At 35.9% G+C, this 20,804-nt stretch overlaps 2 protein-coding genes across 2 annotated transcripts in view; both read right to left on the minus strand.

Moving 5' to 3' along the window:
- The window catches only part of LOC144442415 (uncharacterized), a 39,654-nt gene extending 26,939 nt beyond the window's left edge, over window positions 1–12,715 (minus strand). Inside the window, exon 1 of the mRNA XM_078131758.1 lies at window positions 12,444–12,715. Coding sequence (XP_077987884.1) covers window positions 12,444–12,588 — 145 coding nt within the window. The 5' untranslated portion in view covers window positions 12,589–12,715. The remainder of the gene's footprint in view (window positions 1–12,443) is intronic.
- A 2,874-nt stretch (window positions 12,716–15,589) lies between these two features.
- On the minus strand, window positions 15,590–20,447 carry LOC144442072 (uncharacterized). The gene is made up of 6 exons (XM_078131343.1): window positions 20,337–20,447; window positions 19,164–19,632; window positions 18,580–18,684; window positions 17,819–18,003; window positions 16,586–16,832; window positions 15,590–15,858 (listed from the first exon to the last, which is right to left on the minus strand). The coding sequence occupies exons 1-6, from the start codon at window positions 20,445–20,447 to the stop codon at window positions 15,590–15,592; spliced, it is 1,386 nt and encodes a 461-aa protein (XP_077987469.1).
- Between the last annotated feature and the right edge of the window lie 357 nt (window positions 20,448–20,804).

The following is a 20,804-nucleotide window of genomic DNA, read 5'->3' on the forward strand; positions in this document are numbered from 1 at the left end:
GATCTAAAATAATTTTGAGGCAATTTGAATTTCAATTTTCTAACAAATTTACAAAGTCAACAACATTCAACTTGTACTAGTTGTGGTAGATATATATAGGGAAGAAATGTATTAATCGCCATCTTAGTTTCCGTACGGCGACAATCTCAAGTACCCGGAAGAGAGTCATTCTCAGCCATACGTTACAGTGGTAACACTCGTTCATGTTCGGTTACCTTTCACAAAGAAAACACAACGAAATGGTTGAAATGATCTTTTTTTATTTCTTTTCATCACAACAACAAAATCTGCGTGATCAAAAGTGTTGTAAACTAAACCAGAAAGAATTATCGGACTGGCTAAACTTCCCGATGAACTGGAGTAAGGTCCTACTACTTCCAAGTAAGCCTCGATAGTACTATAGTACGTGAGAAAATCGTCTCAAACTAGCGATACAACTTTCAAAATATAACTTGACATGTCTTCATTTGTTGGAGTTGTACAATTCAAGACGGGTTTTCACTAGAAAACAACAATTCTGTGAATAATGACACTCTGAACGCAGCGATTTCTCGGACGATGTTACCACTGTAACGTATGGCTGACAACGACTTGCTTCCGGGTTAGTCCCTCGTGCATACGGGTGGATTGTCGGCGATTAATACACACATCGTCTGATATGTTTTAATTCACAGTGTTTCTTGTGACCGGCGCCTGTCAGCAGACTCTGCCATTTTTTTCATCATTCCATTGTATTTAAACCTTGTACTTGACATTTCGCAATATTTATAATTCTCAACAAAATACCTCAACATGCCTCACTTCGCTCGTACTCAAAGCAGCCCCGCGCGTAGTCCTGCTTGCATACGGAGGAATTCGGGACTCGATTCTGACAATTGTCCCTCCCCTCCGGTGTTTAGAGTCAAGTCAGTAATACAGACTCGTGCACCCGAGGACTACCCCGCGCGGTATGATCACTGACACTGATGACATGATGAGAGAGAACCTTTTCGGATTTACATGTAAAACGGGGAAAGATACGCAAAACATAATGCAAAGTCTGAAGCCAAATTAAAGTTGTAATTATTTTAATTATTTTTACTTGCCAAATATTTGCATTTTGGAAAGGCAAGACACGTTCATGTCGTTTAACTTTACATGTGAACTGTCGGCCATAACTTCAACCGCATGCCTGGCATGCCCTTCCTTACGCAAGTTGTCTGAATTCTGGTTCACTGTCATTCCAAATTGCACGACAATATAGAATTAACCACAAGTTACATGTTATCTGAAAACATCACACTTTTATAGTGGGTCTGAAGTGTGATTTTAGTGAGTACCAAGAACGTCCTGTGTTGATACTCAAGATACTTGCTGTGGAAAATCGCTCGGTCGAATGAGGTCACCTTCAGCTTCTGGTCGAATCAGGATAGAGTATGCAAATGAGGATGTTGCGGACTGGCTGATTATGTAGAAGGGTGCAGAATTGGATTTGAAGTTTACAACCCTGTTTCGAACAAACGCTTGTCATTTGGGCGCCCAATGCGTAGAATTATGACTTTAGCACATATTACATTGCTTGTTTGACGTCAATAGTGTCTTTTGAAAAGTGGCAGTTTACTTAAAGTCTCGTCGACTGATTTCCAATATGGCGTCGGTCATTATGCTCATTAACATATTCATTTTTTTTTCAAATTACAAAAAAAAAATCATAAAAAATAAAAATGAGGATGTGCTGACTTGAAATTAACAAATCTGAGTAAGCTACCCCCTGCGCATCAACACGCCAGATATCAAAGCAATCTAATAAGAGGTTTTCAAGGAGTTGATGAAAATGACATTTTATGAAAAAAAATCATAAAAAATTGAAAATGGCACAGATCAACTTGGCATGAACAAATCTGAATAGCCTCCCCCCAGGGAACATGCACACCAAATACCTAAGAATACTGACTGTCACTTCCGGAGAAAATAATGAAAATATAAAAGTTTGACAGACACCTATGATTCACTCTACTCTCTATACCTCAATACCCACCTATACCTAAAGCTACGCTTTCAGCTTTCGCTGACAGCGGAGCTAAAAAAAAGTAAGTCACCCTGTCAATGCTAACTGAGCAAGTAATATACAGGCTGCAATGTATAGTTGAAAAGTTCAGCATCAAGAAGACAAAGGCATTGGTAATCTAAAATTTGTGTACAATATGCATACTAAATTCTAAGAATTACATCAGTGTCTGTTAGTGTACCTTTTGTTTCTAAAAATCTTGGGACTAAACAATCCCAGTAAGCTTTAAAAATTTCCTGGGGGATTCCTGTTTTAGATTCCCTTTATATTAGTTACTCAATTTCAAAACATTTGTCTGATGACCTACGACCTCAACATCATTCTTTTGTTTTTAATGAGAGTTGAAGTTCTTCTGTGCTAATCATTGGTGGATTTTTGTCTTTTGTTTTCAAGCTGTACAGTATGGTTAACAGAGGAGAAAACTATGTGAAAACACCCAAGGGAACACAAGGTGGACAATACCATCTAATTACAGGCATTCAATCCATTGCATGTCGCCATTGCAATTAAACAGACATCGCTCCCATGTACTGTACTGTATCTAAACTATAACTGTACGTTTCTTTGACATTGTATGAAGCAACACCATTCGCCTGAAATACAGACAGCACAGTTTTCAGGAGTTGAATGTTTTTTCTAAATATGTCAGCCATGGAGGTCTAATTGAGCTACAAGTACTGAAAGACTTGGCTTGGATAGTTGCTGTATTGATTACTTAATTTCTACTGTTGGTACAATAGATTCATTCCAATCGTAGTCTATTGATTTCTCCAGCAACCCTGACCCAAAAATCAATTTAGATCTACTTATTGAACCAACAAGGTGTGTATAAAATAACAACACAAACATCTACCACTTCTCCTTTAATGGAAAACAAACACCAATGTCTGTTGCTATATGACCACTTTCTAAATGGAGTGTACTTTACCTCTCATGTCATTTGAATCATTTCACCAATGTCTGTTGCCATATGACCACTTTCTATTCATAGTACATTTTACCTCTCACGTCACCTGAAGCATTTCATCACCTTAATTATTTGTCAAGTGAGTGTATTTGTACAATTCTTTTCCCTGTTCCCAAGTTTTCAGATTTGAGGTAATAAGTGTGTAGCGTGTTCTAGATAATTTATTCTATTTCTACATATACACCTCATACATGTATATACATATCTGTAGATAAGATCAAATCAACTTCACTGAAATAGTAATATCGGACACACTTTACGCGTCCATATAATAACAATTATACTTTGATAAACAAGTACAAAAAACATTTAATCTGACTAGTTTTATACCACAGCAGGCTTTTTTTTCAAAATATTTATTGTTTCTTTAAACAGTGCATTTGTAGTTTTCAGTTTTATGGAGTTTAGTCTAGTTGCTATACATAATACATTGGGCTCAGTTTTCACCACCGTATAGTAAAAATGACTTTCTCTAGTGCAACATTCTGTTCTTACCACCAACAGTGGTAGTTTAATGCTATTGAAGCATTGATGTCAACATGATGACGTTATTGCATTCTCACATGACTTACTTTCAAAGTGACAGTTGAGTTTGTTGTAAACTAAAGGAAGTAACCAACTACAACCACCTGTTACTGTGTGATAGATTTCTACTGACATGTACTGTTCACCCTTTCCCCAGCAGGAGATTTAGCAAGATTTTCAGTAGACGGTTCAATTGACTATACATGAAGAAAAAGAGAGATCTTAGAAAATCAAGCCCAACACATAGTAACTACATTTGTAGACAAAGTATTGTTACAGTAGTACATTCAATCTATTTTAACTTCTTCAAACTTTAACCATAATTTAACTCATTTTTTTGGATAATTTCAGTTCCATTTTTTTAAAGAAGATTTGAGATCTCTGGTATCCCATCTTTATTTGTTAATCAACTCAACCTTTACTATGGTATAGTTATACAACAGTTATCTAAATACCTAATGTGACATATTGACATTCAATCTCTGATTCTCACATTAACACCATACAAATGTATAGTACGTTTACCAAAACAATGCATTCCAATGCAAGTCATTGTCAAACAGAAACCCCTACACAGCAGTGTAACTCCACCCCCCCACCCCCACCCCCACCCCCCACCCCTCTTTCCAAGTTGTACAAAATAGATATACAATGTACCTGAGGAGTGTATCCTATTTTGCATGGTCCATATAATTATAAGTAAGCAACAAAACTGCAATAAATCCTTTTCTGCTCCTAGGAAATTTTGCACTCACAGTCTTCAGCTAGTTCTCAAAGACTAATTATTACTAATTACCAGGCTGGTATATTGTGTTTATGTACAGAAGAATATATTTTCGACTTACTTTTGCATTTTTGTTATCCTGCAAAATATGTGAAAATATGTCTTTAGTAAAAATTTTCAGGTTACAGTATTTGATATTGAACAAAGGTCACACTTTAATACATTGTAAGTTTATCATGAAAGAAAAAAACATGGACTAATAAATTATATTTCAATACCATACAGATGATTTTGCTGTGATTATTAGGAAAAAAGGTAGTAATTGGAAGTATGTAAAAGGTACAATTTTATTATTCATAAATTTATCAAAAACACTATTGGGTAATTTGACTACTTGAATGTTAAAATTTACCTCAATTATTAAGATATCAAAAACAGATGTCTCTGTAGCATTTGTGTGTGTGTGTGTGTGTGTGTTTGTTTGTTTGTTTGTATTTGTCTGCATAACAGAAAATCACTGGGAGGAATTCCCAGCACAAAAAAAATTAAGAAAAAAAAAAAAAAAAAAAAAAAAAAAGATGTCAAAAAAGTAGAGGCAGGGTCTGGGGTCCATTAGATTTATCTGTTTTTTGACAATTAAACTGGTTTGAACCTGTCAGAACACAGTAGCTAATTTGCATAAACATGTTCATGTATGCATAATTAGCATATCATTTGCATATTGTACATGTAAGTATAGCCATTGTGTCATACTTGTCAAATTTTTGTATCAATATTTTTATGAGCTGATTTTCAATACAGCCTAAAAAAATAGTTTGGTTCCGGTTACCCAACCCCTTCTAGTTTTCACTGACGACCCTAAACACTTTTTATGTATTCGAGAAAAAAATTAATAAAATTGCAAAACTGTGAAGGCTTGTGAGAAATAGTGGATGTGGAAACTGACAACAACTTCCAAAGACAATATAAAACTGTTCTTCCAATCTGTAATGGCTGTACATCTGATAGGAAGAAATAAATAACAGAGCCCATTTGGAAAACATAACTACCTGAACTAGATACTCACACATGAAAAAAAAATGTTGTAATTAAAATAAAAAATCTGCCTATTCTAAACTTTAGCATAATTGGAACCACACAATTTTTTTTTAGGCCTGGGGTGTACTGTTCTACAGTTTTCTCATCTGTGGACTATTATGTATTATTGTCTTTAGCATCCACACACCACATTTCATTAACCCTTAACAATGCACAATCTACAAATTATTATATTTTAATCAGATTCCTCGAGGGAGACAAACCCAAAGTCTACTTTTTTTGACATTGCATCAAATCAACGGAATGACCTTGAAATGACATTTAGATGTACAATCATAAGATTCAATAAACCTCCCGAGAAGAAACTGCCTGGGGAGACACAAAATTACACTTACAATTTCATTAGAAGGCAATCTTGTGGCTGTTATTTGCATTCCAGGTTGCCTGTCTGCATAAATATCATCCAACATCGATTCCTTCGCAAATTATTCGTCGGCAAAAAAATAAGTCTATACAGGTAGACTGTCAGTCAACAGTTCACAAAAGTAGTCCTGGCCAATATTTGCATAAAATCTTAGTTTTGATCAAATCAGCACCAATTATTTTCTTTAACTAAATACGATGAATCAAGTTTATATTATTTGGTTGTCACAAGTTGTTGTCAGTGTTTGAAGAGGTATATGATCATTGTAAAAAAAAAAAATAAACAAATGAATTCTACACGTATTCACTAAACAAACATTCCTGAAAAGGGTGAAGACTATATCGCTTTCAAGCTATTCTTTGTATTCAGACAGTCTGTCAATAATTGTGAGTTTCCATGGTAACAATGAGGTCTGAGAATATGACTGAGACAATTGGCCAAGTCCAGTGCACACGCTTTCACATACAAACACACATAAGGTGTGTACATGTATGTACAGTGTATGGATGCCTATTACAATTTTCCATTGAGAAAGTAGACATAATGGCACTCTGTTGAAATCCATTTGAAATGGCCTATATTCACCTGCCAAACGAGTTCACTGACACTCCCAGATACCTTCAATGTGGACATTCATATTTTTTTCTATGTTTCTCCTTTCCTGACAGTTCTGTTGACATCTTTCTAGTGTATGATATTACATAATCACTGTATTTCACTTTAACAATTTTTTTTTCTCTGGTTGCATTCCATAGCAAGATATGGTTATTCTGATGATTTCATTTTTTGTCACCTCTGTCACAAATGACAGTCCATTAACTTTGAACAGCATGCTGTATTTCATGATCATCTGTTGAAAATTAAACCTACGAACAATGCCAGCTGTATTTGCAGAAGTAATATAATAATTATAAACAGAGTGATAAAAGAGAGTTTGCAGTCACTGCATACATTGTAGTGTCACATATTACATGTAGTACATTGTCTGTCTGTCTTGTCTCAATCTTTCTGTGTACATCTGTCTGTTTGCCTGTCTCCCTGTGTCTGTCTCAATCAATCGATCGAGCAAGCAATCAAACTCTCGATCAAACAATCAATTGATGGCCACTGTTCCCTTACTTTATGGTCCTTCTCAACACAGCCCAAACCATATAAACAAGTACACCACCGAACATTTTTTTCAAAATTTCCATGTATGAGAAACTAATGAAAAATTATGCTGGCTTTCTGATCATGAAGCAGAACATGTGTAAGTTACAAATGTACTGTGGCTATGAACATGGTAGTCACTTTGGCATTAAGAATAATCATGGTGGCGCCGGTCTACACACTAAAAAATTTGGGAATGAATTATACATATTATAAACTAGCAAGTTATATGATGCATGCTGTTTTTGCAGGTCTTTCTCGCACATGATAAATTGGTGAATGTGTCAATCACAAAACGACAAGCTTTGAGTTATGGTTTGTGAGGCCAATACAGTATATGTATGGGTTACATTTTGTAGAATGTTGCCATTTTTGATGAAAAAGATGGTTTTAACGCCAGTTATATTAATTTGTTCGATCTATTCAAAATGGTTTACCTAATATCAAAGGATTTGCAAGAAATACAAGTACAGAAATACAGTTTGGTGGGATTAAAACTGATATCTATATGAATAATGATGTATGTTGGTTTAAGATCATATAAGATTATTCCATGTTTTTTTTAATTTTCAAACTCAAATGTATCTGGTTACGAGGATGCAACACAAAATGATGGATAATATTCTAGATGAGTATTTATCTGTACAAAACACGTACATATGTACAGTCCTTGGAGAAACATCATTTATAATGAAAACCTACAGCAGTTAGTAGTCGGTGTAATTTATTGACAAATTTGTGTAATCAGAAACCATCTATTCACAAGCAATGACTTAAATATGAATTAAGAAGCTGGTCGATCAAGTAACTGCACCCATTATTTTACCATATACATTTCTTAACAAATGCATCATTTTGTAGTATTTTCAATTTTGTTTTTAAATCATGGAGTTATAAGTAAAGTAAAAGCTGTCAATTTTTTTAATAATTATATACATGTACATGTAACATTAACATTTGGGAAACAGCGTCCCTTTCATCGGGATCTCTGAAACCTTAGTGGAAACAATGCAATTACAACTTCAAGTTCATTAACAGGTATTTGTACAATATAACCTGGGAGTTGAGGTGGGAGGGGATGATCAAGCTGTATACATAACATGGGTTATGAAAGCAACTGTGAAGAGGTGTTTAATTACAAGAACAATATTCCCATTTAGATATGTGTAAACACTGATTCTTTAAACCCTGTTTACACAATTCTTAACATGTCAAAATACAGCTATTGTAAAAACTACTTGGTATTAATGAACTTGAACTTGTCATTGTATTGTTTCCACTAAAGGTTTTAGAGAACCCAATGAAAGAGACACAGTTCCCCCACTTGTTATGACAATATGGTGTTATGTTAAATATCCTTCTGTACCAATTATCACATACAATACTGTCATTATGACAACAAGAACCCTGACTGACTAGCATTTTTTAGGTCAGCTGTGTGGATTCTACAATTCCTACATACATGTAGTAGTCACAGGGTGGTGTTTGCTAATAGCAAATTGTTAGATTCTTTGGAATATGGCAAATACTGACAAGACCTTCCATTTCTAGCAATATGGCGATATGGCTGACACCTACATTCAAAGCAATACAGCGGTATGGCTAAAAACCCTGTCAATTCACAACAGACTACATGTAATTATACAAGTGCATGTACATGTACCATACTCTTAGTCTGGGACTACTCCTCAAATTTTTAGACAAGGTGTGTGGCCTATATGTAAGTTCAAAACATGATCTATGTTGATCTACCCATGGCATGTACAATCCTAAAAAACACATCCAGTTGTTTGTGATTTCTAGTCATAATCATCAGATCCAGTCAAGGTATTTCTAAAGCATGAAGACATTTCCCATGTTATAGACCCATGATTAGGGAATTTTCAGATGAAAAGTTGACCTAATATTTCTAGACTTTTACGTCTTTGTGAAAAAATGACCATTTTGGCATCACATATCTGTATACCTTTTCATGGAATACCCCCCAACTCCCACTCAAGACATCAACAGCACTGACTTTTGGATGTAATTCAAACTTGAATATAATAAAAGTTTATCAAGTCTAAATGAGAACAATAGCTACATTCAGTGTTCTGATGGACCTGTCACTGTTGCCAAGAGGGATGAAACACCCTACAAATAATTGTATGGAGAGAGAACATGATGAAAGAATCAACAAGTGTATAGTCGAAATGATTTAGCATGGTTTCTAACTAAACCATAGTGGATGCCAACGTGATTTCTAACTAAACCATAGTCCAGATGCCAATGAGGACGTTTCTAACTAAAGTGAGCAGAGGTGTAAATGGTACCGATACTGTATAGGAACTAGAATAATATGGCTACAACAACAAGACAGTACAAAGAACACACAAGGTGAAAAACAGTTTTGTTGGACTCTAGTTCTATATGGTATTATTACGATTTACACCTCCACTAAGTTAGAGACGACATTGGCATCTACACTATGTCAAAGTTAAATTAATATTCAGACCATAAAACTGGCATACATGTATAAAACAGTATATATCCAATTCTGTAATATATCAAAATGATTCGCAAAATTTGATTTCCTTTTGATACTATTTACACAAATGAAGTATATGTAAGTTTTATTTTGTCAATTTTCATTATTTTTTTAACACTGAACTTAAGTACAACTTCATCACCGTATTGAATATGGATATTATTTCCAACTTGTCATACATTTTCTTCATCTTTATGATCGCCATGGTAATGGCTTATGAGACGCACTTGTAGCTGCATGACATAATCAAGAGGTAGATTAACTATGTGTCAATTTATAGATTTAGGTGTTATATGTTACTAACCGGTAATGGAAAATAGAGAACTGTTTGCTAGGTAACACTGCTGTTATTGGACTTAATCTCTTGCTATCACTTCATTGTACAACCATTTTACTGCTAAATTTAACACACACATTTTTCAATCACTCAGCAATAGCCGGCGATAATTGCCATGCCATGTCCTACAGAGATTGGAATTACACTAAATCTTCACTACCCACAAAAGTGAACAAACACGATAAGATGACAAACTTTCAGAATTTGACAACTCAAAAAACTAAAATTTTGATATAATGATATCAGGAAGGTTACTTTCTATAACTTTTGTCTAAAATAAAATTATGTCTTACGAAAAAGTTATAAAATAAACAAAAAATTATGAAGAATAATATCACAATCGCTTGTCACAAAAATTTTTTTTTTAAATTTGTTTAACTTATGGACCAAAAAATTTCGCATACAAACGCAATTTCGGATACTTTTTATCCAAGCTCAAAATAAAGTCATAATATGCTGAAAAGTTATGTAATCAATTTTTTTCTCTAATGTTGGGAACACAGTTAAAAACAGAAATTTGAATGCTTTTGTGTTTGTATGCTGTGTAACTTTTATGTTTCACCCACAGCAATGGTCCCACTTACAACATCACCTGTTAGTTTGACATAGGTGTCATTGAATCTACTAATAGGCTACCAGATATTTAGCACAACTGACAGTTTGAAGTGTCCGATGAACAAACTGATGTGTACGTATAATTTACGACACCAAATTGCTACCTCTGACATAGAGGTAACGGGTGTCAAATGCAACAATGCTGTTGAAATTATATGTAAACTGTCTACCTCCATCAGGTAACACAACACTTCACGCTATTGCACTTCAGCGTCAAACCGTGACACAGCCACCAACCCGGGCACATTCCAACATACTGTATTGCAAGCAACTCCTCTTTTATTTTCACAAGAAGTTTACCTACCACAAACAATCTTTTGATCAAAAAATTTTGTAGGACTTGGTAAGAAATCTATGGTATGTTTGCAAGTTTTCTGCAATCTCTATGTCTGTCAAGAATTAGTACAAGTGTTTCATGTCTTATCATTTTGCAGACAAGATGGCTTTACACGACTTTGTTTTGTTTGACTTTGCACATTATGTTTTGGTACAGTTAAACAAATACTGTTCAATTGATTACTAATAAACTGCTGTACTTCAAACATTAGTCACTAAAGCATGCTTTTGAGGAGATTTAGCAAACAGTTTGAATTTGCAGAGCTGTTGGCTCCTTGCCTCATGCTCTGGCAACCATTTGTTTATTATTTGTCTGTTCCTGATTTCAGGCACATTATGAGCAGTCGTCAAATATCACTATCAAATATTATGCAATCGATAGTAAATTATTGGTTTAAGATAGCCAATCTTTCACAGATTGCCAGTAAGATGGGGGGGGGGGGGTAATTATTCTGAATTTTTGACAAGATCATTCCTTTGACTCTGACAACATTTACCACTACATTTAAATAAATATCAAATTAAATATGCCAATTTTTTTCCCAATATTCCTGATTCCACTAATTATATTTCTCTTCCTGTATGACTCCTGAACCAAACTAGCTCATCAATTTATATGCATACCAGCAGAAAAAAAAAAGAAGTCTTGAGAACTCAAGTGAGTCTCTGTTAAGATGGCAGACTTTGAAATGCTACACATTTTTCTATCAGACTACATTCCATCAGAAAAAGCAGAGAAACTCTACAAAGGATATGTGTATATCAATAAACACCCACAATTAATTTTGTAACTGATTCTTACTGTGAACTGGACATTGCTTCATTGATTGATCGATCTGTTTTCGGTTTTTGAAAGGAAATTTGTGGTCAGCCGTGAATGGCTATTCATTTCATATTCGATAATCACCACCCCTATACAAAAGCTTGACAAACGAAACTTTCATGTTCATAATAACTTCTTTTTTTCATTTTCAGTTTTAAATAACGTTTTTCAAATACAGTTTTATCTCTAATAAAACATTGCATATGAAGTAGGATTTCGTATCCGGCGGCTACAAATTTTATTTATGAAAACAAACTTCTTTGGTTATTTTCTATCGACCACACATCAAAGTGTTAATTGAGGTGTAGTGTAGTGTAGTATGCACTTGCCGACAGCAGCTAAGTTGACAGACACAATAACTTAGTATCAGACAGGTAAATCGTCACAAGGGGAGCTGAGTGGACAATAAGGATATTATTGACGTGCGACGAGATAATGTTGATGACTTTGTTGTGTTTATTTTCAGATAATTTGATAAAGCCTAACCTTCGTTTTGTAGAACAGTGAGCTCACTACTACATAGTGATGCAGGACCGTGTTGTGCAAGTTTAGGTACGACCCCCTACAAATGTATGCCCGACACGCGATACTTGTAAAGCTATGTTTTCCGGTTGTCATGTCTTGTTTGTACCTTAAGTGTCTTATCAGCTATGACCACTGTATGTGACTGAATAGGTTTTCCACACTGAATGAAACTGTACTTACGTTTGAGGGTCGTTACATGCATGAATGTCATCATGAATAATGCCCGACATGTACGTGTTACTGTTCGCCTGACCACAGACAGACGAGCTCAGGGTCCGTCGTTGTGCAGTTGTTGTTTTACAAAAACTAGGGGCGACAATTCTCAAAATATATCACCATACCACCGGTAAAACCTTCACAGCATTTAGCAAACGTAACTGCAAATTTTACATGACATGTTCCCTACCTTTGTAACCACCGTGTGGTCTGTGTCCATGGCTCTTGATCGCCGACGAATCAACGCCGAATGACAAGTTGAGATAGCGGAGGTTCCGACTGTTTTTACCTGATCTCTGTCCCTTCGTCATTGCTCTTCCTCCGTTTTGCGACATTGGGTACAGTGGACGGCACTTGTGATAGTAAATGGACGCGGTTTTAACGGACGGCAAACTGCATAATCGCAGGTACGTGTAAAAAACATGCGCTGCGATAAACCTCGCCTCAACACTTGTCAGAGCTCCGCCATGATGGTTCTGGATGTGAAAGTTTCAGTTGTCTCGTGTATTCATCCGCGGCGACGGCAACATGTTATTTCCGCAAAGTATTTCTTCAAGTGGTATATTATTTTCTTCACGTCTTCATTTACACTGAGTTAATCATTTCTGGTATTATTTTGATTAATTGACCCTCTGTTTTTAGTTAGGCGTTTGGACTTTGAAACAAATAGTTCATGCGTAGTGTTTAGGTGTAAACAGTAGTAAATCGACCACTTAGTAACAAAAACTTTACTTTGCAAGGGATCACTCATTTGCATCACAAAAGAAAAGGCGTCCAAAGCAACGGCATTCATATAACTCATGTTTGATCGAATACGCAACACAGATGGACGATTCATGATTCACCAACCTCAGATCATATACAAAGCCTACACCTTCATCATAGTATTTGGTAATACATGCACGATCACTATTCGTTTTCTCTGGACGGTTTGAATATTTTGACTGACTTGCGAGCTACTTTTTCAGCCTTGTGCCTACATGACATTTTAATATTTTCGTGAAGATTTTTTTCTTCATTTTGGCAAACAATGAAAAGAAAGATCAAGGAAAAATTTTTGACATGGAAACACTGGGAAGGTGAAGTTAAAACACGGTATACATTTGTAGGTCAAAAGCTCTTGCAAGTTGCAAGTTGCTGAATGGTTAAAAAGTTTCAATTTATGAAGTGGCATAAAAAAAATTCTAAAAATGCTAAAAGGCGATTAGTATTGAATATATACCACACCAGTCTATAAAATCTATAGATAGAACGAAATGTTTAACCGAATGCTTCTGGAATGCCTCCCCTCCACTTCAGAGATGTGTGCATATGACTTTTTTAAAGATGGTAGGCCAGATGATCTTGAAATTTCTAGTTTTTGAATGTGAGCTATAAAAAAGAAGGCAACTTATTGAAAGTGTTTTTCTATCACATAATGGAATGTAATACACATCTGTGTACTACCAACATGCTTTGCGAAGTGTTATTAAATCCATGGCAGTTCAATTCATTTGTTTACTTTCCATATTTCTAACAAGTTCATCTTGTTCACGCTTGCCTGTCGCTGGTTGTATTTTAACTTGCCACCCTAAAATCATTTATAAATTTATGTAAACAAAATGGTGATAAATACATGCACACGCCCCAATAGATGCTATTATTGATGACGACCTTAGACCTTTCCATTAGTGGTATAGGTATGTATGGAAATTGATAATAAATATTTATGGTTTTCCGTACCATATGCAGCCAGTCACAGAGTATTTTATACCCAAATTTGAAGTTAATTTACCTATTTCAATTTTTAATTGCTCGTCGATTGCCAAATAACACTGACGCTTAATAGATCATGTATTTCCTTGTCGGATACAGTAAATTAGTTTGTACGGTGCATCAAGCTTAAGAGTTAAAGACGAACTGTGCACGTGGTATAAATATACTTTTTGACATTTGGTGAAAGGTAGCTCTAATCCAATGGTCGCTTGTGGCGCACTCCTCAAACTGACAACTTTAGAAACCAGACGCCGGGATCAGAGCAGATTTGCTGGAAGTGCATAAACTTTTCCATGGGCATATTCTCGTTGATCCAGTTGTGTTTTTCAACGTATCTACTTCGACAACAAGAGGACACAGTTTGAAATTATTTAAGGATAGATCCAGATTGGATATACGTAAATCCTTTCTTTTTTCAGTCAACGTGTCGTAGACATTTGGAACAGTTTACCAGAAAGGGTTATTGCTAATTCATCAGTTAATAATTTAAAGCGTGTATTGATAACCACCTCAGAACAGTAAGGGTCTTTAAAATCCTCAATGGCTTCCTACTCACGTAAATTCATGGTAAATACACTATCATACACATGACTAATGTACTCGGTTCCAGTTCAAAACATAACTAAACGGGAGGGGTGGGGTGGTTGTGGGGGGACAGGGGGCGGTGGTGGTTTGGGATTCATTTTGGAAATCACGCATTAAAAGTAATCAGTCAGTGGCTTTGTGTGTGTGTGTGTGTGTGTGTGTGTGTGTGTGTGTGTGTGTGTGTGTGTGTGTGTGTCTGTTGTCTAGTGTCACTAGAAACGAGAAAACTCGGAGTCAATCCCGTATTTAACTGTTATAATCGGATATTGGCGGACCAAAACTTAAAATCAAAATCTGAATATTTTATCTATCAACTCCTTTTAGACATTTTTATAAGCTGACCTTTTCAATCGAATAAACGATAAAAACCACAATATTGAACCAAGATGGGGTTGCACCTGTCACACGCATACAATCAGGTCCTCAATTCCGAAGCATTTGTCAATAATCACGTGACTCCGTGTCCTGCTAATACATGTACAGGTCTACCGACCGTATAATGTATTTAGTCCAAAATTTGAGCACTTTCCATTTAGATATGGTAGATGTAGTTGGGTGAGAGAAAATCGTGTAATATTTTCTTTGGGATAGTCCCTAATTAACAAGTTTTCACTTAAACTCGTACTCGATCGTGAGGACGTCTTTTTACAATGCAATAACACTGGTGATTAATGTGATTATCAACGTTACAACGCTAGTAACTATAATTTATTCACAAGTGTGATGTACCACAATTTGTCCGTATTTGTAGAAAGCAAAATCAAATATTTCCAAATATAATAAATAGAATTGAAAAAAGAAGAGTTGATAAAATATAGAATCAAGGCTTATATTATAAAAATCAACTCGACGATATAGTTATGCACACAGACCACTAATTTAGTCGCCTGAAACTATACATAGTGCAAGTAATACCGTACGCGTTCATATACTATTACTAGTATATATGGGAATTTCAGAGGTAGGAATGTCTGTGAATTTATGGCCAAATAAAAGTTATATCTGAAATGAAGGCTCTTTAGATGATGTTCTACTGTGTCTTTGTACAATGTCCATGATCATCTTCTTTTTATATGACCGCCATCTTTTGTTATCCATGTAACACTGGAAAAGCTGTTCTCGTTCAGGCAAAAAATTCCTTGTGACGCGTTTAATATTGTCCAATGTCTTGCCTCGGTCACCGTGACGTGTAAAGACAACTGTATTAACCAATAGGCATTCGACTTTACCGGCGCTGATGATGTATGTTTTCCTTAGGTCTTCACCTGTACAATACAATACAATACAATACAATACAATACAATACAATACAATACAATACAATACAATACAATACAATACAATACAATACAATACAATACAATACAATACAATGCAATGCAATGCAATGCAATGCAATGCAATGCAATGCAATGCAATGCAATGCAATGCAATGCAATACAATACAATACAATACAATACAATACAATACAATACAATACAATGCAATGCAATGCAATGCAATGCAATGTAGCGCAGCGCAGCGCAACACAACACAACACAGCACAGCACAGCACAACACAGCACAACACAACACAACACAATACAATGCAGAATAGTGCAATGCAATGCATCACAGCAAAGCACAACACAGCACAGCACAGAACAGCACAGTACAGTACAGTACAGTGCAGTACAGTACAGTACAGTACAGTACAGTACAGTACAGTACAGTACAGTACAGTATTTTATACTTACTGTTTTGTTCTGTAGATTACTTATTACAGTGCAATGTCAAAAAATAGAATAAGTATATGAACCCACATAACGTGTAACTACGTTGAAAACAGGCAAATTTAAAGGAAAAGAAAGAAAGGTTAAAGAGTTTAATAATGTTCATAGTGTTATGACAATTTTGTTACCCCTTCCGAAAAACCACTGTCTGTCTGTCTGTCTGTCTGTCTGTCTGTCTGTCTGATACTAACAGTTAAGTACAAGTTGAGCCATACGTACCCACACCAAAGTACTGTCCCTTTCCAATCGTGCATATGTGTAACAAATGGCGGTGAAGGGTTTCAGATTTTGAAGTAACGACGTTTCTCACAACTTCGTTATTCTTGTTGATCGGTGGAAGGATAAGTTTAGTTCGGTTACATGGTAACTTGCTGTGTACTAGTTCAATCTCTCGAACCACTTTACAATGTCCAGAGACGATGATATAAATGTTATCCAGAAGGTTACTGACGTTACTCAGAATTATCTGAAATAATATATCAATGAAAACATGTACATTGGGACAGATAGGACGATTACAGTGGCATATCATACTAGTGAAGTTGAAGTAATCAGTGTTGTGTCTTGCTGAAAACTTCGAGAAGTAAAGTAATGTAAGTAAAGATTTTAAGCTTGCACAAAAAAAATGTCAAGACTTATGTATATATTTACAAGAAAAATACACAATATGGAAAGAGACAGTGTAAATACGTACTAGCAGTGCGTCTGTGTGTCTGTATAAAGATCAAGAGTTTCGTCCGCATTATCTGCATTGTAAATCAAACGTTAACGTATTTCAACAGTAGTGGCGCTCTTGCTTCCAGATGCACACAACGTACAGCCGGTTACACGTAACCAGTGGTCGGAGATTGTGACGTAACATATATATCATGGCCTGAAAAAGACTAACTATATATGGCATCGATCGTTGTTATAGGACCCCTCCACATAGCAAACTGATAAAACCCTAACAGGAACAAAAGTTCAATATATTGAGGTGAGCATCAAATAAAAAAATGTCACATTCCATGATGAGTGCAGAGCTAGTGTTATTTATAAATGTGTTACATCATTAACATTATATTTGGTTTTCGTGCTGTTTTTTTTATTTCTTTATCTTTTTTGTTTGTTCGTTAAGCATCTACTCATGACGTACAACTTTCAATTGTATTCCGCACCGATGCACTGGCCTCTGGATATGAGTAGTGAAAATAAAGTTCTGAATTTTAAGAATCAATCGCGAAATTTTCACATCGTCATCATATTTTACTTTCAATCTGTCTAATGTCAGAGATGTAGAACTTACTCGGTAAATTCCGATATTCAAATCCATGTTTCGAGAGCGGGAGTGGGGGTGGGTGGGTGGGTGGGTGGGTGTGTGTGGGGGGTGGGGTCGACAGTTAAATCAACAAAGTGATATGGGGAGTTATTGCTTTAAAAAAAGTACAAACTTTGGGCGGGTTTTGCACGTACAGTATTTGGAGGATATTCTCTCAACTTTGATCGGTCACACGTGGTTCGATGTTCTGTATCCGGCCAATCTTCAAATATCTTGTCTCCCTTTATAACTTGTAGTCTCTTCTCCCATCGCTGTTGGTGACTTCTCCGGAGAACCATGTCAAAATCGGGCTTGTCAACTCGGAGAAATTCTGAATCAACTATTAATGAATATTAAGCAGAACGATATCATTTTAGTCTCAGAAGCTTGTCGCATTTTTCAAATCAAAATCAATACCGGTCAGAGCAACGCGCAAATTTAAGAACTTGGTATCTGTGAAAGTGAAAGACCGATTGGCAATGTGTCATCGTCACGGTAAGGGAAGGTCATAGTTATCGAGGGAGGTGGACTAATAAGCCAGAGATCGGAAATACAAATTTAAACACAAACCAAGGAAGGACGTGCAAGAATGACGTCGCTGTAACCATGGTAACCGTTCCTTAGACGACATACGTCATAGTTAAATCATGACATGATTGACATGTGTATAATTAGTCACATAGAAACCATAATTCAACTGAAACAAATGTGTGCTGATGTATTATTAAACGACGGCTTCCCCCTGCCAAGAGACTTGTTTTAATGTTAATACATATCTCAAGAAGCTCTCCACACCACGTTTCTTGAGATAATAACACCAAGACACGTACTATAGTGAATTTGGAACAGAAAATGTTTAAGTCTGGGCTAGGCTCCCCCGTGATATGATGGCGGCTCCTCACGCACCTATACATACCTTTGCAAACGACAGTTGCAGTTCGTTTAGAGTTGTGTATTAAAGCAAGTTCACCGAATGAGGCACCTGGTCCCAGTTCACCGATGATCTGTTTATGGATACCACCTGGAATAGAAGACAGAATCAACTCAGAATGAGAACTTTAAGTAAATGGATATGTATAATATGACATGATTGGTATGCTGTTGTTATTTTGTTGTTGTTGGTTTTGGTTTTGTTTTTATTAGTGTTGTTGTTGTTGTTGATGATGATGATGATGATGATGATGATGATGATGATGACGATTATTATTATTATTATGATGGTGATGATGATGATGATGATGATGATGATGATGATGATGATGATTCGTATTCTGACACATCTACTTTTTTGTACATAGTTTAGCACTTCCATGTATATTAGGTCGAATACGAGTAAATGTTCAGTTTAAAAAGATGATGATGATGCTGTTCATGGTGGTGGTGGTGGTGGTGGTGGTTGTTGTACAACTGTTGTGTTAATCATCTTTATTGCCATTATCTTCATCGCTCGCTGGGGAGAGAGAAGAGGACAGTTATGATGATGGTGATATTTGTACCTACCTGTCACTTTATCAGCTTCTCTTAACTCCATGCTGACACAACCAGACACTATAATATAGAAGGATAAACCTGGTTGTCCTTGCTGTACTACGACTCTACCACTCTCATATTTCTCGTAGTACAATACCCGTACTAATTCCCGTTTTACTGTATTCGAATACCTATCAAAACTCTTCAGCCTCTTCACGATGGAGTACAAGTATTCGATGTCCTCGTCTTCCCGATTCCAGGAAGGCATAGAAAGGATATACTTAGCACGGTCGCTTACTTTACCGAATGATTGGACATTAGCTTTGTAAGCCGCTGCGTTGAATGTCAATAATTGTTCCTGACCGCCTTCAGAGTGCCGGACAACGAACGGTTCATCATCTTCGCTTTTCTGTGGTGTTTTCGTCCATTTCAAGTTGTGCTTTACAACGTTCGCAATTGTGCGAAAGCGAAGGGCTGAGGGTAAGAGTTTCCGAGTTTCCTGCTGAAGGAAAGTTACAGAAAAATACAACGGGGACAAAATTAAGAGACTGAGAATCTATTAAACCGTGTGAAGTGCCGAAGGTAAGATTCAGAAGGAAATATGAAGTACGCAACATGATCATATACATATCCCAAAAAATAAAATATTGACAGAAATGATACTATGTAATATACAGGGGGCTAATAAAGTGAATAAGCTGATAACAAAAACATAATAATATTTTGTACCAATCAGAAGGTTCAATCTAATTCATTGCAATTGGTCTATTAACCAATGCATGAACACACTGCTCACATAAAGGTTTCATAACTGAGAGAAAGTATAGAACAATGATTTCAAAAATGATAGCACACCAAAAAGTATAACTTCCGACTCCTAGATTCTCAGAATCAGTTTGAATTGAAATGCTTTATAAACGAAAAGGGGAAATTAAATATGTTGAGAATACAACATTAAATAAAATGATAAATAAAAGTGAATAAATAAACTTACAGATACATAGATAAATAAATAAATAAATAAATAAATAAATAAATAAATATCAGTTTATGTATTAAAAGTGAGCAAATCCTTAGTTTGTTTCTGAACTATTTCAAGTTATTTAACTTTTCTCCTAAAAGTTAATTAACGCCATTCATGATTTATGATAGAAATACTTCAATCAGTGAAACTCTGACCATAGGAGTATTTCGCCGCTTTACCTTTTCTCCTTTGTTTTCTTTTTTGGCATTACTCTCATCCGGGTCATCCGAGGAGGAGGAGGAAGCTGTCGTCGCTGCTGCCGTCACCTGTGTTGTGGTGGTTCGGTTCATCTTCTCAATCATAAAACATTTTTCTACTCATCAATAGCACATTTTTCTTGAAAGTTTACTCTGTAAGTGTTAAAGTTATTGTCGCTAAAGTTGGTAAACCCGATGTGTACGCCAATCAATATATCCGGTTTGTGGCATGACGGTGGTTGGAACAAGGTTCATTGTCGCTTATGACGTCGGCGACGAAGTGGAGGAAAGAAAGAACAGACGCGCCTAACGTCAAAACGATGACAACAAATGTGTGTGTGTGTGCGCGTGCGTGTGTGCGTGCGTGCGCGTGCGTGCGTGCGTGTATGCCTGTCTTGTCGTTATAAATAGCCAAAATAAATGGTCTCGGTCAAAAAAGAAAAAAAAAGA

This window comes from Glandiceps talaboti, chromosome 11 (assembly GCF_964340395.1).
Source record: "Glandiceps talaboti chromosome 11, keGlaTala1.1, whole genome shotgun sequence".
Lineage (NCBI taxonomy): Eukaryota > Metazoa > Hemichordata > Enteropneusta > Spengelidae > Glandiceps > Glandiceps talaboti.

Coding starts and splice junctions, on each gene's coding strand:
- LOC144442072 (XM_078131343.1), bottom strand. CDS start 20,447: ATGAACCGAACCACCACAACACAGGTGACGGCAGCAGCGACGACAGCT. Junction 19,633..20,336: donor AAGAAAACAAAGGAGAAAAG/GTAAAGCGGCGA, acceptor TTCCTTCAGCAG/GAAACTCGGAAACTCTTACC. Junction 15,859..16,585: donor GGGACAGTACTTTGGTGTGG/GTACGTATGGCT, acceptor TGTATTGTACAG/GTGAAGACCTAAGGAAAACA.